The 24864-nt window shown below is 47.3% G+C and overlaps 1 protein-coding gene and 1 long non-coding RNA gene across 4 annotated transcripts in view; both read left to right on the forward strand.

Annotated features, from left to right (window-relative positions):
• LOC309620018 overlaps positions 1-24864 on the forward strand; it is an 878206-nt gene that overhangs the window by 100839 nt on the left and 752503 nt on the right. The window lies entirely within an intron of this gene.
• The window catches only part of NHS (NHS actin remodeling regulator), a 345055-nt gene continuing 336903 nt past the window's right edge, over positions 16713-24864 (forward strand). For 2 of the 3 annotated variants that reach the window (XM_082375460.1, XM_082375461.1), the window contains exon 1: positions 16714-17857. In XM_082375460.1, the coding sequence (XP_082231586.1) occupies positions 17329-17857 (529 nt within the window). In that variant the 5' untranslated portion in view covers positions 16714-17328. Of the gene's footprint in view, positions 17858-24864 lie in introns of all 3 variants that reach the window. The other variant, XR_014239253.1, reaches the window with a different exon arrangement.

Consider the following 24864-nt stretch of genomic DNA (forward strand, 5'->3'; position numbering starts at 1 on the left):
AGCACCCCTCGGCTTTCTCTCCAACTCAGTCTGACCTGGCCTTTGTCCTCTCTCCCCTTCTAGATCCATTCTTTTTTTTGCCCTTCTCATTGTGAAGCAGTCAAGTTCTTTTTGCTTCAGTGCCTCACCCATTGCCCAGATCTGCACATTAAGGCCCGAGAACTATCAGGCAAAGGCAGACCTCTTAGCAGGCAGGATTTTTACTGTGTTTTGTTTTATTTTTCCCTCGCACATACAGAAACAAAATTCCCAGGCTGTCCCCAAAGCTCTGCTTACCCGGGACTTCAATTTTCCTCCCCCAGCGAACGTTTCACCATGTTCTACTTTGCCAGTCTAATCTCCCCACCCCCACCAATTCAGGGACAGAACTAATAAACAACGACGAGGTCACGAGCAGGGAGACAAAGAGAGACCTGGGCAGCCCAGGACCTGGGAAAGGAACTCTGTGAGTAATGGGGGGTTGGGTCTGTTGGCAAAATTATGGTCACAAAAAGTGCCGTCTCTTCTACTTGGCCTGGTTCCTCTGAAGCTGAAGTTTCCCCAAAAGTATTATTAAGGCCTCAAGAAAGAGGAACAAGGCGGCATTAAGCTGTCTTTCTGCTTCTTAAAGCTGGAGGTTTTTCAAGGGCCGAGGTGCAGGGACATAGAGGAGGAGGGTCCTCCTGCCTTGGGCGTCTGGCCCTTGCCCTCTGCCACCCGCTCAGTCTCTGAAGCCCAGACGCCCGCTCCAGCAGAGCGAGGAGCCTGTTTTTAAAGACCAGGCATACTCTGAATGAATAACGACTTCTCTTTTTCTCCACCCGGTGCCAATCAGTGACTCATCAACCATTTTCTAAATGACTATGTTTTCATTCCCCAGTTTCCTTCGTGCTGCGGTATTAGAGAAGATTAAGTGCAGCCCCTAGCTGCCTCCCTCTGCTTTTCTACGTCTTGTTTTAGAGATGGTAATGCCCCCCCAAATAGAATCATTTCATTGATCACTTAGTGACAAGTGAAAACACACACACACACACCCACACACACACACACACACACACACACACCCACACCCACACACACACACACACACACCCTGCGGTGTTAGCAAAAGCTCTGTCCGTCTTCCAGGAGAACATTGGGTAAAAAAAAGAAGGAAGTGGAGTCTTGGACTATGAAAAATGTGATATCTCAACTGGACCCCCTTCCCTGCCCCCCGCGTCACCCCCGATTTCCAGGCCGAGGCCCTTTATCACAGACCCCAACTACACATTGCACAGCCAGCCACCTTCTACTCCATGCTATTCTCTGCCCGATATTTGTTTTCCTTTAGGAGCCCTTCTGCTCTGTCCCTCCCCCCTTGGCACCTTCTCTTGCCCCGACGGTACCTTATCTAGTTCCCCGTGGTCCTGTCAGCAGCCGCAGGGAAAACTACTTCTTTGCCAGGGTTCTCTCTTCCTGCTCCTACTCCTGGATGTGGCTCTTTTCAAAATGAGGCTTGTCTTTTGCCCCAAGAGCGGAGAGAGGGTTTGGATGGTGAATATAAACCCATCATCATTTCTGAGATAAAGTCAGCCTGTCCTGCTGCTGATGGGCCTGTGGTCTTATCTTTACACACACACACACACACCAAAAAAAACCCAATACACGTTTCCCCACTCTCTGAAAGTAGAGTGTTCTACGAAAACTTTCATAAGCAGAAAATGGCGTAAAGCAAAGAAGCGATTGCCTTAGGACACATCTTGCTAAGGGATGCACAAAATAAATCGAGATACAGCACAGGTGCTCACAGACACAGGTCAGAGCTATGGCGGCTGGCTGCCGAGATGCCGAGCGCAGTTCCCAGGAGGGAGCTTGGCGGGGCCACTCTCGCTTCTCGGGACGCGCGCTGCCTCTGTAACCAGCTGCTTGCAAAACAAACGCTGAGTGCTATTTTCGATTTTCACCTTTTTTCGTAAAAGTGAGAATCCTCTTTGGATTTCTTTTGGTTAGGGAAAACAGGTATTGACGTAGGTCTTTTGTAAAAGCAAAGTGGCATAAGGCGAACTTTCCAAAAGCGGGGGGGCGGGGCGGGGGGGCGGCGGTGGGGATGCCTGTCCTCATCCTTAGCTGTTCCTCCTCACCCGGGCCAGATGTCTGCTCTTTGCCGTCTCCAGCCTTCTCCAGCCTGCTCTGTGGCCTGGGTGCTATGTGGATTATGTCAACAGGGTTCCCTTGTGCAGCGACTTCCAGTTGGGTTTAAATTATGGGGAGTTCTGGAAGTAGATCAGAAGGTGGGAGGGCAGTGAGGTCCAGACATTTATTCTGCTCGGTTGCCTCTTTGGGCCGACTCTGTCCCTTGACCTAAGGCCACTGCTTCTTTCAGGGAAGCCTGCATGACTCTCTTCTTCTGGAAACTTCTCTCCCCTCATCTCTGTAGGCCTAGGGGTGGTAACAGCTCCGCTGCCTGTTGCCCCGAGTTCCCGCATTTTCCCACCCACTGCCATTGGTCGCTGCCAATGTGTAATTAGTCCCTCTGTAAAAGAACCCTCTTCAAATCATCCTCATTTGAATATGCCATCTGTTTCCTGTTGGGACCCTGACTGGCCCTATCTTCCTCTCCTCTCCATCCCCACCCCACCTCTTGGCTCTGTTTTGCTCTGATTTTTCTCTTGCAGCGTCTTCTGCACTCCTCAGGCAGTGGTCTGAGTGTACGGCACACGAACATCAGTTGCCCAACATATACTTGCTGGGAAGAAAGGCTAAGGATTGATGTGGAGCTGGATTATTGACTTTGTCCTCAAACCCTCCACATTACAATCTACTTGTTCTGAGCCTGCGGGACTTCTTACTCTGTGAACCATTCTGGGATCATTTAAGGCCACGGGATATCTATAGCAACTGAATCTCAATCATCATAATCATCATAATCACCATCATGGCTGCCAATTGCTGATTGCCAACTCTGAACCAGGCACTGTGCCTGGTGTTTTGCCTCTGTACATCAAATGGAAGTTTCCATCTCACTCTTCAGGGTTGCTTCCGCACCGTATTTGGGAAAGGGATGGATTGAATCCCAGCGCCCTCTCAAGTTGTCCACCGGCGTCACTCCACTTCTCTGCGTCGTGTGTTACTCCCGACTCCACCAGGGGGCGCTGTAAACGTCAGTGGGGGTGGAGGTCCGGCGCTCGGGAGGACTTTCCCCTTGGTAAGTTGCTGTTCCCTCTGCAAGGATCTTTGGGAGCTTTAGGAAGTAATTGGAAGGCCCAGCTCTCACTTGCCGACCTTGCACAGCCACACCCTTATGCGGGTCTGTCGGTCTGTGCTCAAGGTTTGAGGAACATCAGAGGGGAAAAACCATATGTGAAGGAAAGACTGTGAAACCTCGGGAACCCGCGAGGACTTTAAGCTTTCACAGGGGGACTCTTGGAGGCAGACCCCGGTTCCTGAGCTTGCTCCCTTGCCCTCAAGTCGGCTCCTTTCTGTGGAATACCCTCCTTCTACCTCTGCCTCTCGCCTTTTGGAAATGTTTATCCACCGGAGCTGTTCTCACACCAGGATACATTCCTTTTCCCCCAGTGGGACCTTTTCCCCTGTGTGAATCAGTCAACCAGTGGTGTTCTGTCCACTGTTCCTCCAGATCTGCCTCCCAGGTGAGGGGGACATACATGCGTTTACTCTTCAGATTATCCAGCAGTAGCTGTGGATCTTGTCTCTCTCTCTCTCTTTCTCCCCACCCCCCCTTTCCTCCTGGGCCTGTGGCAACAGGCTTTTTAGTGACCTCCCCTATAGCTATATGAAAACCCAGCCCAGGTACTGACATGACCACTTGTGAGAGCCATTGCATTTCTTAGCCAAGGTCCCTCCTCTGCCCTGATCTCTGTCTGAGATGGGGGTTGGTTTCATTGCCCCAGTTTCATATGCTTTGGCTCTAGACCCTCACAATCTTCTGGGGTGGCTAAGGTTCTTTTCTCACATTCTGCCCCAGTGAATGACCCCTCAGTCTTGGGACCTGGGAATTGGCCTTCTTCCCTTTTTCTCTCTCATCCCTATATCATATCCATCACCAAGTCCTGGAGATGTTATCTCCTTGACTTTTTCTGGAACTTACCTACCTCTCTCCATCCCCCCCTTCTCCACCCCACTCCCCACTGCCTCCATGTTGGCTGCCGGTCCCTCTCATTATCCTCCCATCCTTTATCTGGCATTGCTATTTAATTTCCACTACTTGTATATGGTCACGCCTCCCCCAACTAAACTGTAAGCTCCACGAGGGCAGGGAGTCTGTCCATCGAGTCTGTACCCCTGATGCCTTGCATAGTGCCTGGCAGGTAGTAGGCGCTCTATACGTATTTGCCAAATGAATGAATAAATTGTTAAGTCCAATTCACTTATCTTGGAAACTGGAGAGATAAGGTCCCCAGCACTGTCTCGCATACAACAAGCTGTCAAGGAATACCTATTGGATAAATGAATATTTCTTTTGCTCAAGGCTACAGAGCTAATTAGTGGCAGTATTTAAATCAAATCTCCTCACTCCAATTGACTCTTAGCCTTGGTTGAATATTAGAACCATCTGGGGAGTTTAAAAAATTCTGATGCCCAGGCTGCACCCTAGACCAATTAAACCAGACCTTTTTGGTGGGGTTGGTGATAGGAAGCCAGGTATCAATCCTTTTTAAAGCTTTCCAGGTGATTCCAATGTGCAGACAAGGTTGAGAACCACATTAAATCTTGAAGTAGGCCCAAGGTAACCCCCTATTGCTCACACTGCATCTAAAAATTAGACAATTATTGAGAAAGATAAGAAAACCTTACTGAATTCACATGTGCAGAAATAGTGGCAGCTGTGGGAGGAGGGGAGCACGTCCTCGCGTTGGGTTGGGACCACACCATGGTAAGAACCAGCATGTGTTCATTTTCAAAAGTATACCCTGAAGGCAGAGAAACGGTTTTGTAAGGTGGGTGGAGGCACTGGAAGAAAGTAAGTGATGGGAATGTATTTGGGACTGGTTACCGGGAAGCCATTGCCTAATGATCCTCTTAGACCACAGAAGAGCAACTCCAGAGATTTAGGGAGGATTCTTTGGTTTGCGTCATTTGAAATGGGCAAACCTCCAGTTGTGTTTACCAAGGAAACCATTTTAGACAGTGATGGAGAAAAGGCTATAGGAGTCATTTTCTCCCAGAAATGCATCGTGCTGGAGACTGCAGTACTTGGTGGTTCATTTCATCCCCAAATCGCCAAGCCCTTTGGTTGAGGCTTAGTTTCAGAACTGCCATATGTAAAGATAGGAATTATGACTTGGAAGAGGAGCAAGAAAAGAAAGGATGAGTAGCTTGCCCAGGGAATGTCATTGAAATCACTGAGAGAGAGCGCTGTGCTAAAAGAGATTCTAATTCTGAGTCCCAGGCTCCACCATTTGGATGCTTCCCTAACCATGGGGGGCTAACTTCATACCATTTGAACTCTTTACAATGACAACTTCTTAAATCTATTATAGGATGTCTTAAAATGTGAGGAAGGAGGAAAGTAAACCACCCTTCAATGGCACAGAATTGGATTTGCTTTTGTCTATTTGCAACATATATAATAAATAGATGTCCACATTAATATACAAAGAACTCATATAAAGTACTTAAGTTAGGTATTCTAACTCAATATAGTGTTTAATCAAAATACTATCTTTAAAATAGATCAGTACCTCTATTTACAAAGAATTGCCCAGGGGGGGATTTTGCAGAGCTATGGCAGTGCATGGGCAGACCTGTCAGTTAGTTCTAGGTTTTAGCCACTCAGTTGACATATGTGGGAGAAAGAGACTAAGGAGGAAGAAAGGTCATAGAGATTGAATAAGGTTTAATAAGATGGGCTTATTAATAAGCTTTAATAAGATGGAATCCTGTGTTTTTGGTGGGAAAAACCACACCAGTTATTGTAAAGCTGATGAGTTAGTTGGTCCAAATGGAAACTTGATTTGGGTATCTTTTCTTATCTTCCAGATCACAGTTTTCTCTGGTTATCTTCACTGTACGCATTGCTCTGTGCTTGTGGTCTAGACACTGTCTACCATGTGCATTTCATGTATTTTAACATGGAAGATAATCAAGCAGCATGCAAGAGCTTGGCTTGGATTAATATTGAGCATCAGTGGTTGGAAACATGTAATCTTAGAATTGAAAGGGTCATTTAGTTCATTTCCTTCCCTCTAGGTATTTGAATGTTTAAACACCAAGATGTTGAGTTTGGAGACATTCTAAAATATCTCTAGGGCTGGAGAATCCATAAACTCAGTTCAGGGTTTCTCCAGTCAAGAGACTTGTATTGTTTGGTTCATTTCACATCCTAGTGTACTTTTTTCCTTGAGTAAGTCTAGTATTCTTGTTTCAAAAAATACAGTACGACAAGACACGTTCTAGGGCAGAGGAAGGCTCCATGAGTTGTAGGAGACCAACGAGGGAGTTACTTTACAGGTGGGCAGTAAAAGAATGGGGCAGAGTGGGAAAAAGTCGTGTTTTTAATTACCTAAGTACTGTTATCTTACTACCTACTAATATAATGGCAGATAAATAAAGGTCCCCAGGCATGCTACAGCTCCCAATTCAACTTATAACAAGACAATCATAGTTATTCAGATCATATGCAACTCCAGAGAGCAACTATTTCAGCATTTCCATTTTATGGACACTTGAACCCCTTTGAAAGTGACCTGCCATCTTTTCCGTCCCTTAAAATGTTAAAAAATCATTTTATCTTTTTTATATAGTGGATGATAAAATATCTGATTTTAAGCAAATACTGTTTAATTTTGGATTAACAGATAATTAAAAGTTATACTAGGAAATTCATTTTAAAGCAATTTTAACACTATTCAAAATCTATAAAGATAAATTTTGATATTTTTCTATTTAACAAGTGACACAATTTTATTTACCCTAAGTTTCTTATATAAGAATGCCAGCAAATTCATTTTAAATGGATATATTGTTTCATATGTGGTTTTAGACTGAATGTATATTAAAGTTTAGTGAAAATTTAATGTTCAGGCATGAAAATAGACAAAAACTATTTTCATGACATGATTTTAATAATTCTTTCATTTTGTGCTTTTTATATGTGACATATTTGTTGGGTTTTGTTTTGTTTTATACTTTTGGCTGCAACGCACAGCATGTGGGATCTTAGTTCCCCTACCAGGGATTGAACCTGCGCCCCCTGCATTGGAAGCACGGAGTCTTAACCACTGAACTGCCAGGGCAGTCCCAGGGGGGTTTTAAAAATAATATTGGAGGTGAGGTCTTTGGGAAGTGATTAGGTTTACATGAAGTCATGAGGGTGGAGCCCCCATTATGGGATTAGTGCCCTTATAGGAAGAGAAAGAGACCAAAGCCCTTTCTCTCCACCATGTGAGGACACAGTGAGAAGGCAGCCTACAAGCCAGGAGAAGGGTCCTCACCAGAACCCAACCATGCAGGCACCCTCTCAGACTCCCAGCCTCCAGAACTGTGAGAAATAAATTACTATTGTTTAAGTCTCCCTGTCTATAGGATTTTGTTATGGCAGCCTGAGCAGACTAAGACATAATATGAAAGTTTTGGTGCTATTATTTATGAGTATAACGAATCACAGCGTGCATACTATTTATTCCCAATAAATGCAAATGCAAAATGGATATAATCATCATGATACTTTATTATTTTTTGAGGTACCAGCAACATCCTGATGTGCGCATAAGATTTGGATCAGTTGAATACTGGTCTAGAGGAAATTTTCATAACTTTTCTTGTTTTTATACTTCTCATGAAATTCTATTTCAACATTAAGAAGCTTTATGCATCTTTTCTTTTCTGGTGGTCAACTGAAGGTGAAACTTAAATGGTTTGCTATTGTTAGAACAATTAGGATGTTGTACTGGTCAGAACCAACATGGTGGCTAGCTGTATTTAGTTGAATAATAATAAACTGAGTTATAAGTCAGCCCCTCTAATATCTATGAACCTTAATTCAAACAAGAAAGTTTTCAGACAGTTTGTTCAAATGGGGGAAATGAAAACATTATACTCTTTATTAATTAAAGAAAACTGGAGGCAGACCCTGTCTTAGGTGGGGTTCTCAACAGCAGAGCCTGAGGTGGGGAGTGTTTGGTGCAGATGATGTAGTGAGGGAGAGCAGAGTTGAGGTGTGAGGGAAGCAGGGTTGGCAGGGGAAGGAGCTAAGCAAAGATGTGGATTCAGGACAAGGCAGCCTCAGCCTGATCCTACAAAGAGCTCTGGGGTGTGGATACTGGCACAGAGTGTGTTCCACATTGTACCAATGAGTCATTGGCCATGGGCTGCCCTTCTGGAGGGATGTAACTTCCCCGGTAGCTCTGGTGAGATACAGGAAATCCTCTGGAGCAGGTTGCAGGCAACATCCACAGCAGTGTGGGGCTGAGTGCTCCAGCCAGGTGAGGGAATTCTGGAAGGAACTCAGCATCATCTGCTACAGACATCACTTCTTTTTATTATTTTAAGTATATGAACCCAGTAGAGTCATCTTCTTTCCTTCCAGTTTTATTGAGGTATAATTGACGTATAGCACTGTATATGTTTAAGGTGTACAGCATCATAATTTGACTGACATCCATCATGAAATGATGATCACAATAAGTTTAGTGATCATCCATCATCTCATATAGATACAAAATTAAAGAAATAGAAAAAAAGTTTTTTTCTTGTGATGAGAACTCTTAGGATTTACTCTCTTAACTTTCATTTATAACATACAGCCGTGTTAATTATATTTGTCAGGTTGTACATTACATCCCTAGTACTTCTTTATCTTAGAACTGGGCTAGAACCATCTTTTGAATACATAAACTTTTGTTGTTGGACAATGATTATTTAATGCTGTTTAACTGGAAGGGAAACACCTTGAGGGCAGGTCTTTGTTTTGTTTCATTCAAAGATGATTCCTTGGTTCCTAGAAGAGTCACAGACACGTAGTAGGTCCAGTATTTGTTTGTTGAATGACATCTGTGGAATGAATGAATGAGGAAGATCCTGAGCCCTGGTATTCTGAATGTTAGAGCAATGCTTTGTAAGGAAGTGGTAATCCAATCGGTCAGAACCGCATCTGACCATGTGTAGTAGCTGACCCGAATACAGGGTTATTTTTTTCACAATACAAGAACTCTGGAGTGGGGGAGGCCAGGTCTGGGGCAGCACTCTGCTCCATCATTTACATTCCAAGAGCCTTTTCCCTTTGCTTTCATCCTCATGTACGTCACAGTCGCAGGACAGCCCTTCTCTGTCACCCTCGAGTCCATTCTCCAGGGCCAAAGAAGAAGAAGGAAGCCTATCCAGAACTGCATCATCTGGCCAATCCTGAATGCAAGGGAGTCTAGGATGGGTAGCAGATTGGCTGGGGCCATTGCCACCCAGAACAAAATTGAGATTCTGTTCGAAAAGGAGAAGGGGTTAGTGGGGAGGCTGGTGACAGTGTCTGTCACTGTAGCAAAACTGAGCAAGGCTATGAGTGGTTAAAAATGAACACTCTCTTTCTCAAGAGCAAATAAAGGCAAAATTCAAATAAAAATGGAAAATAATTTAAAAACCTCAAAACCCTTTTTTCTCTTTTGCTCCTTCCCCATCCTTTTATTTTGCCTTTCCTAGTAACCAGGGCTGAAGTTCTGCCCAAAGTCCATAGGAAATACTTGAAACATGTTTCAAAACAAATCAAAATGAGCCTATAATCCAGGCACTCTTGCTTACCACTTTTTTTTTTCCAACAGAATTCTTGGACAACTGTTTTATTTTTGTCTTGGTGGCCTGATATTCCATCTGTACACTAGTGAGTGTGGATGATGATCACCTTAAATTCTTTTTCCTTTAAGGAGGAAATTCAGACTGCTGCAATGTTTCTGCTGCTGTTGCCGTTACTATAGGAGACTCCTAGGAGCTGCCGTTTCTTATGGTGAGTCTTGTGTATCTCCACGGAGAAGCTTTCATTATTTCCAGATTCTTATTGAACCCATTATGAGACCATTGAGACAGGATGAGAAATAAAAATGTCTACTTTGTTCACTGGGCTGTTATTCCTGGATCTTTACAATTGAGGTGGAGAAAGAAAACACCTCCGGAAAAATAATTTAAGAGGCATGGCTGGTCGGTTGTCTCCTGTTTGATCCCAGGAGCCCTGTAGTTCACGCGCAAATATGAAAAGGGCCACGGAAGTAAATTTCAGTGACATTTTTTATTTAAAAATCTCCCGCTGACAAAATCACCTTTCCCACCAAGGGTCATTTTGGCGCACAATTTAAAGGCTGGCCTGTCCAGTAAAGTGCCTTTGTGCCAAGAATTCTGGATTTTTCTTTACAGGGTTCTTTCTCTGAGTGGTCGTGCTGGGTTTGAATTAGTGCAGTGACCTTTTTAAGCTTTTGTGGTCCCCGTTCATAAAAAAATTGGCCGTACTTTTTGGTTATATTGATGTGGAGGCACCAAGTCAAATATCCTGACCCCAAAATACTAACCTCACACCAGCAGCATCATTTTCCCAGGCAAGACACCATTTCTGCAAGTAGATTTATAAGCCAGTTTTATCCGAAGGGTGTAACAGTTCCTTCCAGAGAGCCAGGCTCTCGCCCATCATTGCTAATTGGCTAGATATTGGGGTTTTTTGTTTCTTTGTTATAGCCCGTCGAATGCAATATCATATATTATTATCTCGATGAGCTTCCTATGGGGATGTTAACTTGTTCTACACCCACATAAAATACTTTATTCTCTGGTTTTCTTATTAGATTTACCAACATGTCACTGCTGTACCATTACCATTTAACAGCCTGGGAGGCAGAAAGAACACACTATTATACAAGTCTTGGCAAAGCCAACCCCGATGTAGGGAAATCATTAAGCTTCAGGAAGTTTTAACTTTCTTGCACCCAGTTTCTTATCATTTATACAAGGTTCGTATTCTTCCCTGACCCCCTGATCTCGTAAAGGAAATAGAGGGGAAAATGGGGAGGAGGAGGCGAGGAAGAGACACAAATCAGGCTGAGCCATAGCCATTTCCAGGGCCTGCACTTAACATCAGTGATTAATCAAACTAATGGAGAGTTCTAATTCGGTGCTCTGCTACCCCTAAGCCCTGTAATTGCGGTGTCTCTGAACCCAAAGGAAACACGTTGCGCTCTGCGTGCCCAGGCACATAGCTTTTAAATCTTCATAACTCTGTAATTACTCCAGTGCTTTCCTTCAAATCTGGCTTCATTTCACTTCCTTAATGAGCACGACGATCTTGATAAAGTTTGAAGTTTGCTGCCTCTGCCGTTCACAAGGACTCAATCCCAGACTGATAATGTGAGTTGTAGATTTCACTCCCTCAAGTTCCTCTCAAAAAGAGCTGATTTATTTCAGGACCACCCCAGTCCAAAGCACTTCCTCTGGGTCAAGGCCAGCACTGGGTGTTTTCATCACAGAAGGGTGCTTGGAGAGCAAATTCTGAACAGTTTAAAAAAAAAAAAAAAAAAAAAAAAAGAAGGAGGTGCAGGGAGTGGGGAGGCGGGAAGCTTATGGAACCCTTGGGGAATGGCTGTTTCACTTTATTAGCACCATGTGCTCCAGAGACTGTGGTTCATTTTACCCAATCGAAGACTTTGCTTTATAGTAAATATATTAAAAATCCACTTCCTCTTTCTAAACCGAGCCCTGCCAAAGAGTGAACATTTCATGTCAGCTTAAAAAAAAAAGCAACATAATTTCCACATTCTTTCTCCTACCAACTGGTTTGCAGGATTTGGAAAAGATTTGTTGGAAATGCCCTTTAATGATACTAGTCAAAAGCTCATCTTCTCTTGCAGCTGGTTGGAGGGTCTCAGTTTTGGCCACCCTGTTTTGCTTTTAACCATGTAGTGATGCTTGGTCTCAGCTTCAGTCTTTCCGTTTCTAAGCTGTAAGAAGCAGCCCTGAAGCCCATGTTGCTTTTAGAATCCCTGCTCCAGTCTGTATTCCCCCCAGACAGTGTTAATCGCTCTGGGATTCTGGGCAGCACTTAATTCCTATCTCTATTATAGCTTGCCCGGCATTGCCCTGCCATTGTTTGTTTACATGTCCATCTACCCTACTAGACTCCACCCTTTGAAAGCGATGTTTGTGTCTTCTTTCCTTTTATATCCCTGGCAGCAAACAGAGGCCTGAGCACCCAATAAATGTTTGCACTCAGTAAATAAAGCTTCCGGTAAATGTTTGTTGCATAACCAGAGGAACGAATAAGTGAATGAAACTCCCTTGTTGTTTGCTCCATCTGCTTTAACTCTGTCCGTTATTTTGATGTATTTGCAGTTCTGACTAGATCCAGATTTGGCATGTTTAAAATTATATTCAGTTGTAAAATGTGAGGCTAGGATTTTTGAAGATAAGAAAGAAGTCAAAATCTCTCCCATTGGAAACAATGTGAGTAATCAACAGTTCTTTGCAGGGAAGATAAAAAGGCTGGTTGGAACAATCTTTGGATTTGCTGTCTTTGGCATTTTGGGAAAACCATTTAATAGCATCATTTTTTTTCTCCCCATGTTTCCCTGCCAGTAAAATGCAGAGAAAAACCTCTGTCCTGCATACTTAATAGACTAGATGAGGATTTTTGAGGAAGAAAAGCACAAACTAAAACAAAGGAAACCCTTTTGTAGTGGTATATAGTCTTTTTTTTCCCCCCTGGAAACTATACACTTGATAGTTGTCAACAGGCAGGCACCTGAACTTACTTGTATGGTGGCTTCACATTTTGATATTTAGTGAATTTTTTCCCCTGGTGGTTCCTGGGAACACGGGTACACAAGACCAAATTTAAGGTTCTTGAACTAGAAGAACTTGGACTCTTGAGTTTCAAAAACTAATCCATGAAGGCTTTGGACATAACGTTCACGCTGTGAACCACAGATCTGGGAGAAAGCATGCTCCCTCCGACAGTATGGCATAGAAGCACGGGCTGCCGGCTTCCTCCTGGGAACCAGCACAGCTAAAGGAGAGAGGGAGCTGGTGAATCTCAGAGCTCAGCAACTAACGTTAACACTGGGGAGAACCTCCCTGGGAGCACTGATGTGGAGGAGAGAGGGGCCAGTAACATCTTCTGCAGCCTTTCTGTTGGTTGTGCGTATGTCTTCTTCCCATATGTTTCACGGCTCTCTCATCTTCAGCTTTTATTTTGCCCTCAAGGTGTTTTTCTGTGCTCTAACTTTATTTGAGGGTACAGTTTGAGTATAGGATAACGATGAGCTCCAAAAAGTGTTCTGCTTGAATGTGAACCATATGACTCTCCAGTAGTTTCCCAAGAATGGCAACCTCTCCTTTCTTCTCCAGCCCTTGCTACAGACTCTGAAATCTGTGCTTCTGCCTCTAGCAAGTGTAAGGCACCTCCATTACAAGATATTTTCACATTACGTTTTATGGTTTACATTCATTCGCTTTCAAATTGTTGCTTTTTCCTTATGTAAACTTGATAGATTTTTCTATCTGCGAAATGGTTTGGGTAACTTGGGTTGGGATGGGAGGCTCATAATTTTGCCCAATAAAATTACTGAAAATGTTTTTTATTTAACAGCTTTTTACTTAGCGGCAGGGCTTTTCGGAGTGAATTAAAGTGATTCAGTGAGGAATAGGTGCAACTGGGTGGAGGAAGGGAGACTCCAGCCACTGTAATTACATGATTATGCTAACAAGCCCGTGTGTCTCCTGGAATTTCTTGGACAAAAGAAATCTTTTTCAAGTATAAATAATGGTGGTGCAGCGTCTATGCTGGGATATGTGAAACAGAACAGACATTTTTGGTGAAGGATCTTTCAGGAATCTCTGCTTTGTTGCTTGTGAGGTTCCAGAGGCTGCTTGACGACGGTTCTGTGCTAGCCGGAGCCTAGCCAGGCTGAGGGCGGAGGGGCCGTGAGGCTTCTCAATGCCAGTCCTTTCCTTCAACAAAGACCTTGTCCCCGCTGGGCTGCAGCAGGCAGGAGTGTAACTGGGGCGTGGTGACACAGGATACTTCGTTCGTTTTACAATGGCAGAGGGTATATACTGACCGAACATTCGAGTTTATGGGAGAATTGTGCTGGCCTTTGAGCTGCATGAATGACTGCCCCGAATTAGGCAATGGGGTCATTTTTAAATGCTGCCTTTCTTTTCCCTTTTGGCTATAAGCTCATGGTGATAAATATGTGTACATGGTGGGGGGGGGGCGGTATGTGATCTCGAGAGATCAACACACACATAAGTAGATGTAACAGTCTGGCTTCAGATGTCAACCTCGATTTCATCAGAGCTTTTTGTGGGTAAACTCGGAGTCAAATGGGGCAATCCGAGATTTGAGTAAGAGCGACACAGCTCCTGGATGTATGGAAAATTCATCAGCACGAAGAATATTCGTGCACCCCATCACCATGACATGATTTAAATGTTTCGGGTCTATAAAGTAGCAGCCAAACTGAAGCTGTGGGCGTAGGGTGAGGGCGGAGCTTGAAGTGGGAGGGGCACAGTGAGGCCCCCAGGTGGTCTGAAGCTGCCCTTGCAAGGCTAGCGCAGATTTTTAGACAGCGTCTCTGATGTTTAACGATCACTTCTCCAAAAGTGCCTTTATTCACACCTTCCAGTGGACCGAGAAACACATCAGCCCACCGTGTTAATGCATATTTTAATTAGTATTAGTTTTATTTTTGGTGACTTTGAAAGGAAAGCTGTCCTTCAAAGTCATCAAAAATAAAATACTGAAGTGACCTTGGAGAGGTCCCTGCCAACTACCAAAGGAGGGTCCAGGGGCAGTGAGAACGAAGGAGATCAAAAGCCACAATCAAAGCTTTTTATTTTGCCCGCATGGCTTTATCAGCACATGACCAGGAGGCCAGGAGATTACAAAGAGTTTCTCTTTTTATACCGCTGAACTGTACTTTGAATCGTTTTGAGATCTTGACTTGAGTCTCTGCTGGCCATTTTGGGGCAGACACCAAGGTAGCTAGCGTGTTCTAGAACTTAACTACCCCCCTGGAATCCTACCCCTCCTGGGCCCAGAGGAGGGCTCCCCCTCCCGTGGAATTTTCCCGTCCTCCCCTTCAATCACCTCTGTCTGGTGGAGGGGACCCCTGGATGCTGGGACTAGGCCAGTGCCGGGGGAGGGGCGGTGAGCCGTGGGGCAGACTTGCCACAAGGGCCTCTAACTGGAGGCCTTTAAATACCCCTCATTGTTCTTTCTGCCTCAGTGTGTTTAGGGAGGAGCGCGTGGCTCGGCTACCGAGCAGGACTCATGTTCAGAATTGTGAACATATTAAAAAAGTCAAGCTAGATTTGGAAACAGCCGGCTCTAAGCTCTTTAGATTTGTGAGATAAAAAAAACAACTCCCAAAAGACCCTTTTCCAAAATATTCTTTTTTTTCCCACTTTTTATTTGGAAACAAACCCAAATTTAAAGTTGCAAGAAATGTACGATGAATCCCAATATGCCCTTTACCTAGACTCACTCTTTGCCTATTTTGTCATATTTTCTTTTGTCTCCCTCTTTGTCCAGATACATTATTATCATCATTCTTCTTGTTGCTACTGAAACACTTATGTGTACCTTGCAGACATCATGACCTTTTACCCCCAGATCCCCAGCCTGGATCTTTTATGAACAAGGACACTCCCTCGCCAAAAATGTTATTTTTTGAGGTAGAATAGGAGAGGGGGGGTCTGTTGAAGCCTTTATAACTGAAGTATGGGCCAGTCCAGAGTGCCGAGTGTCGGGCCCCACCACTGGTCTGGAGGGCTTTATTGTTGCCATAAAACATATTTTTTCCATGTTCTCTTTAGACACATGAAATGAAGTCTGCATTCCCAAGATCTGGCTTGTGGCTTTAAAATAAAAAATATTTTTACAGTATTCTTTTTGGAGGGATGAAAGCATGCATTTTATTAACATTTTCAAACTCTTTTTTAGGTTTGAGGCTGACAGCATCCAGCCTTCGACTGCTGCAATCGAAATAGTGTACATGCCTTTTTAGAACTTATACCTTTCAGTTAACCAAAGGGGAACATCTTCCTTTCTTCTGTGAATCATCAGCTCGCTGATGGAGAACTTTAACATTCCCGTGTCTGATCAGCAGAGTAGGGTGACAGGGAGGTAATCTGGCTTATCCTACCTAATGCGTCAATGAGTTTTGCAAGCAGTTTTCTGGGGGTTTTGCTCATGGGTGGTTTGGGTCTCATTCATGTTGTTCTATAGAGACCTGGCCCAGCGCAGCGGCCGAGGGATGCCCGGGAAGAGGTATAAATAGCGTCCTGCCCACTCTGGCCACCCCAAGATGGGCCCACGCCCCATCACCCTCCCCAGCTGTGTCACAGCGCTCACAGAGCCCAGGGCACTCTAAGGGGCAGCCCAGTTTTCCCAGCTAAGAACCCAAAGGACTTGCTCAGAGCTGGAATTCGGCGAAGCAACTTGCTCCAACACGTCAAATCTGCCGCATCCCCAATACCCCACCCTCCTGCCTCTGCGCTCGCCACCCACACCGGCAACCCCAGCTTGAGGACCCCCCGCCCTCACCGCGCTGACAGTCTCAATCCTCACCCCTCGGATGCCAGGAAGTGTCCTTGCATCAGAGCAAGCCTGGAGAGGCGAGGCCACCAGTGACTCCCAGCGGCCGCACAGGGCGCTGCGCCCCGCTCGCCCGGGCCTCTCCCCCCACCCCTCCCCTCCCCTGCCCTGCGTCCGCCCCGCCGCCCCCGCGCCGCCTCCTGCGCCCGGGCTGGAGGCGGATTCCTCTCTCCGGGTTTTCAAAGCGCCTTTCCGAAACCTCCTCCCAGCCCAGAGAGGGAGAGAGATCCCGGGCGCAATTGCTCCCCGGAGCGGCCGAGGGGCGCGCGGGGAGAGGCCTGCGCCGGGGTACTTTCAAACTGAGGCGCGCGCACACACACCCACCCACCCAGACACACACGCGCGCCGGTGCGCGCGCGCGCGCGCGCGCACACACACACACACACACACACACACACACACACACGCCCATTTATATAGGCGGTGGCGGCGGCTGCGGCCGGGGCGGCGGCGGCGAGCGCAGGAATGATGGAGCTGAGCCAGCCGACCCGGGTTGGAAGCAAGTGAGGAGAGCCAAGGCGCGCCCCGGGATTTCTGTGCCCCGCGCTTGTCATCGTCCTCAGGGAACGGTGCACGCGGAGGAGGAGCGGCTGGACTGATTTGCTAGGGGGAGGGCGGGGACGAGGAGGAGGCCAGGTGAGCGAGGAGCCCCCTGCGTATCCGGACTCCCCGAACGCGCCTTTGCCCGACTCCTGCCCCCTCTCCACCCAGGTGGGCGCGCCCGTTTTCCCCGCTCGCCAGGGGCGCTTTGAGGAGACCAGAAAGTCGCGGCCCGGCTGCGCGGGATGCCTTTCGCCAAGCGGATCGTGGAGCCGCAGTGGCTGTGCCGGCAGCGACGCCCGGCGCCTGACCCGGCGGAGGACGCGAACAGAGGCAGCGCAGAACCGCCGCCGCCGCCCCTGCAGCTGCCCGGCCGACGGGACGAGGCCGCGGCGCTGGGGCCGGAGGATCCTCCCCGCGCGCCCCGCGCGCTGCCCGCGCCGACCGACCAGGCGCTGCCGCCGCACGGAGAGGCACCCGCGGCGGGCGAGGAGAGCGCGGCAGGGGTCTTGGAGGCGGCGTCAGCGGCCGGCGAGGCGTCCTCGGCGGCGGCCGCGGCCGTGTTGCTCATGCTGGACCTGTGCGCGGTCAGCAACGCGGCGCTGGCCCGCGTCCTCCGGCAGCTCTCGGACGTGGCCCGGCACGCGTGCAGCCTCTTCCAGGAGCTCGAGAGCGACATCCAGCTCACTCACCGTCGCGTCTGGGCGCTGCAGGGCAGGCTCGGCGGCGTGCAGCGCGTGCTCGGCACGCTGGACCCCAAGCAGGAGGCAGTGCGTGAGTACCCGCGCCGTCCGCCCGCCCGGCGCTCCGCGTCGGCGCCGCACCCTCGCGCCCTCCGCGGTCGCCGCGACCCCGGCGCCGTGCCCGCTGCAGCTTGCACCTTACGCTTGCCTCCCCTGAGACACCACCCCGGGCCTCCCGGAGTTCGGGGCAGGGACGCAGACGCGGAGGGGAGAAAGTTAAAGAAAGGGGGCAGTCTCGGGACTCGAAGGCAGCCGCGGGCTGAGAGGGAGCATTTATGGGGACACAGGAGACAGAGGGGCCGGTCATTCACCTCTGGGGCTCGATTTCTCGGTCCCTCCCCGGCGGGGCGGGAGGTTGGTGCAACTTCTGTGGTTTCCAGCAGCCCATCCCGGAGCCCTGTAGTCCCCCCCACCCCCACCCCAGTGCGTGCTTGGGGCGCTCGAGGAGCAGTGAGTGTCCTTTTAGGGCTTCTGCAACGCCGTGGCGGTTTTGTCCCTCTTACTGTGACCTCACGGACTGCACCAAGCCCCGAACTTGTGCCTTGCGTTTGTGTGCGACGTAGCGCGGCGCCATTCGCCTCCCGGAGTGAACTCCGAAGCGCTCTGCTCCAGCCTTCTGGCCTGGGAGGGGCGTGGATGGAGGAGTGTCCCGGGCCCTGGGGAGATCGATGAGACCCCTGGGCATCTCTTCTGCCCTGAACAGAACAGGGTTCCTACTAAACGGCTCTCTGTGCCATCTGCCCTCCGAGAATCTCGGAGGCGTTCCACCCGCCTCCCTTTCCCCCAACGTGGACTGTCGCCCAAATTCACCCGTGTGTACAAGACCCCTGGGCACCTTTGCTGCCCGTTAACTTCACTCTTGCGACATCCCAGGGCTCCCAATAAATGTCATTCTGGCGCTCAGGAGAGTCCCCTGGCGCACGGTTGGCTAAATCGGGAGGCGTTGGAGTCATTTAGGAACAGCCGGACGGTGGGCGGGGGCCGTAAGCCAGCACGCCGGTCCTTTGGCGCCTAGTCCAGCGGCTGCGACGCTCGCAGCGAAGGTGATGTCAGCGACTCTGACTTACATAAGAAGCTTCCCCGGTTGCTGCAGCAGCTGCGCCGGTGGCGGTGGCCGCGGAGCGCGCGGGGCGGGGGCGCCCTCACGGCATCCTTCCCCGGGGACTTCCGGGCACCTCAGTCCCGCAATCCGGCACAGCCTCCTAACCGACCCCCCGCCCCGTTCGCGCACTACTCCTCCCCACCCCACAAAAAACCCCTCTGAACCCCGCCCCGGGAATTCGCTGCTTTTCTGCAATAACAATAATAATAAGCGTAATGAATAAATGATGTGCGCGATCGGTTTTCGCAGCTAAAAAAGACCCGGAGTTGGGTTAATGACTGGTTGTTTAAAAGGGCAATTCCGGGGATGAGTTCTGGAAAGAATTAGGACTGCCGTAGGCCAAGTCGTATTTTACTTTTGGGACTTGAAATGAGCGCTTTAATCCTGCCTCCTTTTTACCTCAAACCACACAGCAGGGACCGGCCCTTCACTTTCAACAGCGCTGATATCTGGGGAGTGTGGTCGGGGTGAGTGGTGATTTCACTTCAAAAGAAGTGGAGGGAAGTTTTGCAGACTGTTGAGTGGTGCATACATTTCCCGTGTGTGTGTGTGTGTGTGTGTGTGTGTGTGTGTGTGTGTGTGTGTGTGTGTGTGAGAGACCCACTGCACCTTAGATTTCTCACAAGTGAAACTCAGCGATGGGGCAGAATGAGTTCCCTTCTCCCCTTTTTCTTTAGAGGCAGGAGTGGGTAGTTACGTACCCAGAATTTAATATAATCCTTTTCACTGTTTGGAGTATAAAGTAATGGTGAATGGAGAAAAGAGGGGATTTTTGGTGTGTGCATACGATTGATGAACATATACTCTATTTGTGCATATTTATACATGAATAAGTAAATGAAGATGGGGCTCATATAATACAAGGGATAGACTTAAAATCTATTATTTTTACATTTTCCTAAAACGGTATCTCCATACTTTGTGCACAGACCTCTCTCTTCTCTTGTCCAGATAAATTTAGGATGGCATTGTTCCTGTTTGATGTCATAAAAGGCATTACCTTCGGGAGGAAAAGCACAGTATTGTGTCTTAATTTGGGCTTCCCAGTGTGCAGAGGCGGAGACAAGGATTTCTGTGCAAGGAGTTTATTTGAGAGGGGATCCCGGGAAGCACAGGGAGGGAGTGGGGAAGTGGGCAACTGGGGTTCAGCACACACCTCAGAAGTGTCCCACTGAGGAGTGAGGAAGCTACAGTATTTCTCCAGCAACTTCTGTCCCTCACTGATGGAGAGCACCTGGAGCATGAACTCCCTGGCGCCTGGGGCCTGTCCCAGGTGTGGGCTCAGCAGGCTCCCAGGCCAGGTAGAGAGATGCCAAAAGCCTATGGTGTGTACGGGAATGTCTGCAGGGGTTGCCTGGGGAGGGGAGAGGGGCTGTGTGTGGGTGGAGTACCCGTGGCATCTGCTACCTCATGCATCTCCCTTTAGCATTGCTCAAGGCCTAGGGGAGTTTCAAAGGGAGAGGAAGCCTGAAAGTGACCGAAGTTCTCTTTTCTCCCCCTTTGAATGTGTCTGGGTGCCTCCATACCCCCTGTATAGCCTTCCCACCCGGATCACCGTTCTCCATGCTGCTGCATCCTTGAACAGCTGCTTCCTGTTGCCCTGAGGCAGGCTGGAGTGGCTTTTGCAGGGGTGACATGATCCGACACACTCTTCAGCAAAGTCACTCCGGAGGCAAGTCCGGAGCTGGTAGACCAGTTAGACAGTGTGAGTGGTGACTGTGGCTAGGATTAGGGGTGACAGTGAATAGCGCTCGGATTCTGAATTCATTTTGGAAATAGAATTGACAGAACTTACCAGTTGGTTTGGGTACAGGGTATAAGAGCAAATAATAATACTAATTATGGATGACTCCCAGTGTTGTTATTGTTTTTGGCTTAAACAGCTGATAGAAGGTCCATTTCCAGAAATGGGTAAGGTTCGTGGAAGAGTGGATCTTTTATCTTTGGGGGCGGGGATGGAATCAGTGCTTTTCTGTTTGTGCCATGTTAACTTGAGCTGCTTGTGTCTTAGACAATTAGACGTGTGAGTTCAGAACTCAAGAGAGAGGTCCAGGCTGGAGATGTAGATGTGAGACGTAAGGGTAGAGACGATACACGAGGCCCTGGAGCTCGGGACCATGTAGAGAGTAAAGAAAAGGGGACCAAGACTTAGCCTAGGGCAGTCCAACTTCGGAAGTTTAGTAGAGGAGAAGAAAGACTGAGAAGGAGCGGTGAGCAAGCTAGAAGGGAAATCAGGAGAGCATCGTATGATGGAAGCCAGGAGAAGGTGTCTCAGGAATGGAGGAGGGATCATTTTGGTCAAATGCTTCTGAGAGGAAGATGAGCGCCGAGGCAAGACCATTGAGCTTGGTACGTTGTTAGCAATGAGTGGCCCTGCTAAGTGCTGTTTAAGTGGAGGGGTGGAGAGGAAGGCCACATAAGAGGGGATGAAGAGAGAACAGGTATGGTATGGTCTTTTAATTGTAGCTACTCTGTGGGTAGCTAATAAAAATCTCATTGTGGTTTTAATTTGCATTTTGCTGATGGCTTGTGAGATTGAACACCTTTTCATATATATTTTTGACCACTTGAATATTCTCTTTTTTGAATTACCTGTTCGAGGCCTTTACTCACTTTTCAGTAAGGTTCTTTGTATGTTTTTTTCTTGTCTTGTAGGAGTTCTTTATATATTGTGTATATGAGTTATTTGTGAGCTATAGATATTGCAATTACCCTCTCTCTGTTGTGTGCCTTTTCACTCTCTTAGTGTTACCTCTTGGTGAGCAGAAGTTCTTATTTTTATGTAGTCCAATTTATGGATCCTTTTCTTTATGGTTAGTGGTCTTCGTGCTCTGTTCTGTTTGTTCTTAAATTCTTCACTGACCGCAAGGTCATGAGGATATTCTTCTATGTTCTAGAAGTTTTTTTTGTTCTGCCTTTGTCATTTAGATCCATGATTCACATGGAATTGATATTTACAAATGGTGTGAGGTAGGGGTCAAGATGCATTTTTTTCCATGTGGATGCACAATTAATCCATTGCCATGTCCTGAAAAGACCATCATTTTCCCATTTCACTGCAGTAACACGTTTGTCATCTAGCGAGTAGATTTATTTTATTTTTAGTTAACATTTATTCAGTTCTGCTTTATGTCAGGCCCTATGCTAAGATTTTATATGAATCATCTTATTTAATCTTCACAGTGACTCTATGAGAGTTCTTTTCCTACTTTACTGAGGATTAGCAACTTACTCTGGGTAGCAACAGCTAGAAAGTACTGGAGCCTAGAATTAGGGTCCAGGTCTGAGTGCACAAACTGTATTCCCAAACATTAGACTTTTCTCCCACACGTTGCTGCACAAATCCAGGGGAATTACAATATTAAAATCAAGGCCCTTCTCGATACGCTGCTGTCCACTTGTCATGTCCCTCCCTGCCTTCCCCACCTTCCACCCCAGTCCAGTCACACTGAACTACTGGCTGTTCCCCAACTTGCCAGGCTTTCTCATTCTTCAGGCCAATGTGTATACTACTCTTTTCTTCTGGAACATTTCACTGGCTCATTTCTGCTCTTTCTTTGATAATCAGTGGACACGTCATCTTCTCTGTGAAGTGGAACCTGATTCCTTGCCTGCCACCTCCCGCCTCCGAGTTTTCTAGAACTCTGTGCTGACCTTTATCTTAGCTTTTCTCCTTCTGGACAGCAGACCGTGTTGGCGCCCTGCTAGATTCCTTCAGCCCTCACCTCTCATTCTGATGGCTGCTTACTGCCAACTCCTGTGACTCTGCCTAGGGCTTTTTTTTTTCTGACTGATGGACCGCGCTGGGCCTTGCACACAGGGAAAGCCAGAAGTGCCAGCGAATCATTGCCTCTGAAGTAGTACTCAGTCAATGATGGACGGGACGTTGGTGGGCCAGTGGCCTCACTTCCTTGCCCCTTGGATGAGAGAGCTCTGAGGCACAATCCACACCATCTCTCAGAGTTCCCCAGAGGACTGAGCTGCAGTTGCCCACAGTGGTGACTTATTTGAAAACACACTGTGTATTCACTGCCTTCTTTTCTCCGTCTCACTTCTCAGTTACCTATGGGTGCTTCCTGGGGTCGCCTCCCACAAGAACTTCTTGCACTTGAACTTGCACTTGTACTCATCAGGTCTGGGAGAACCCATGTCAAAACAACCTGTTTAATCTTTGAACTGTGAGGACAAAGACCTAGGGCTGGGAGTGTGGTAGAGGTGATGCTTCTCATTCTTTTTCCCTAAACTCCTTCCCCGAGGGATATTAGATTCGACACATGGCCAAGCCCTCCAGACGCTCTGTGCTGGGTCTGGAAATAACTTACTACCCTGTAGCTGGCTCACAGTCTAACCTCTCATTGGCGTAGGAGGAGATCGTCAGTGCTTCAGAAGTGAGAAGAGGCTCGAAAGGAGCTCAGGTCCACGATGACCAAGACACACCCCCTCAGTTCCTCAGTGTTTCCTCGGCCAGCCTTTGAGAGTACTGCTTATCGTTCTGTGGGGATGGGCCAGTGATGATGGCCCCGAGAGATCCACACTCGCTGTGTGAGATGCGTAATTTCAGCCAGAGCAGACCCAGGAACTGCTAAACCCAGAAGTAGACTAGGAAGTTACACGTGGGGTGAATCGATCATTTGGGGTCGGTATGTATGGCAGTGCTAATTGTGGGTTCAGCCTGCTTTTGGAAGGATAATCCTTTTCCTCCCCATTCTGTTCATTCTACCACTCACAAAAACCCTTTGCAGTCTGGTTAATGTGTTTTTTTGGGGGGGGGATGTTTTCGTAACTGTGGTTCGGTGTCTTTTCCTCCTGGCTCTACTCAGCGACTTTTTCGGAGGCATTATGATATCCGAATAGCTCCATTGAAAGCTGCTTTTAAACCCATCACAGAGCTACTGAGAAAAAAAGCAATCTTTCAAGGGTTAATAATTCATGGGTGTAATTTCCTCATAACCAGTAACAGCAGCACATTTCTTTCTAGACTTTTCTTGTTGTACTGGATTGGGTATTTATTTATTTATTTAATATTTATTTATTTAGCTGTGCCGGGTCTTAGTTGCAGCATGCGGACTCTTAGTTGCGGCGTGCAGGATCTAGTTCCCTGACCAGGGATCAAACCCGGGCCGCCTGCATGGGGAGCGTGGAGTCTTAACCACTGGGCCACCAGGGAAGTCCCTGGATTGGGCTTTTAAATCAAAACTACCAAACTACCTTACCTGGGAAATTCTTGAGGTTCCGTTGGGCTGATATTGCTAAGATGGTAACAATAAAGATTCCTTTCTTCCTGTTTGTGGAGGCATTTTCCACACAATGCCATCAGGAAAGTGTAAATTCCACATAAGTGCTCAGAAACATCTTCAGTCTCATGGCTTCTAGTCTACAGTGGGCATCACCTTTAAGTTCCAATCACATATGACATCTTTCCTGTTGTCCCATGTTAGCGCAAACGTCTTAAAGATCCATTGACTTCATAGAACGCTTTGAATTTTTTTTGTGTGGCCGCCTCCGTGCCTTGCGGGATTTTAGTTCCCTGACCAGGGATCGAACCCTGGCCCCCTGTAGTGGAAGCGCAGAGTCCTAACCACTGGACTGCCAGGTAGTTCCCAGTGCTTTGAAATTTAAGAACAAAGACAATTTTAAATGCAGTTGGAATTTTGTTTTGATGGTTCAGTTGAATTTCTTTTTACTCTAGTAAAAGTCGTGAACCAAAAGATTTTGTGGGGCACTCAGTTAAAAACAATCATGGGAAGAGTATCCCAAGACCAAACTATTGATCACAAAAGTTCCTGCAAGTTCTTTTTGCATCAAGAATTCCTCATGAATCACATCTTGATAGTAAGTGAAAACAAAAGATAATGAGGTGAGAATGGTTTCTGAATGTAAGACTCTCATTCTAAGGTCTAAATTTGTTGAAATAAGGTTTTGGAGAGCGCTCTTAA

The sequence above is a fragment of the Balaenoptera borealis genome (genome assembly GCF_965194805.1).
Source record: "Balaenoptera borealis genome assembly, chromosome: X".
NCBI classification, from domain to species: Eukaryota; Metazoa; Chordata; class Mammalia; order Artiodactyla; family Balaenopteridae; genus Balaenoptera; species Balaenoptera borealis.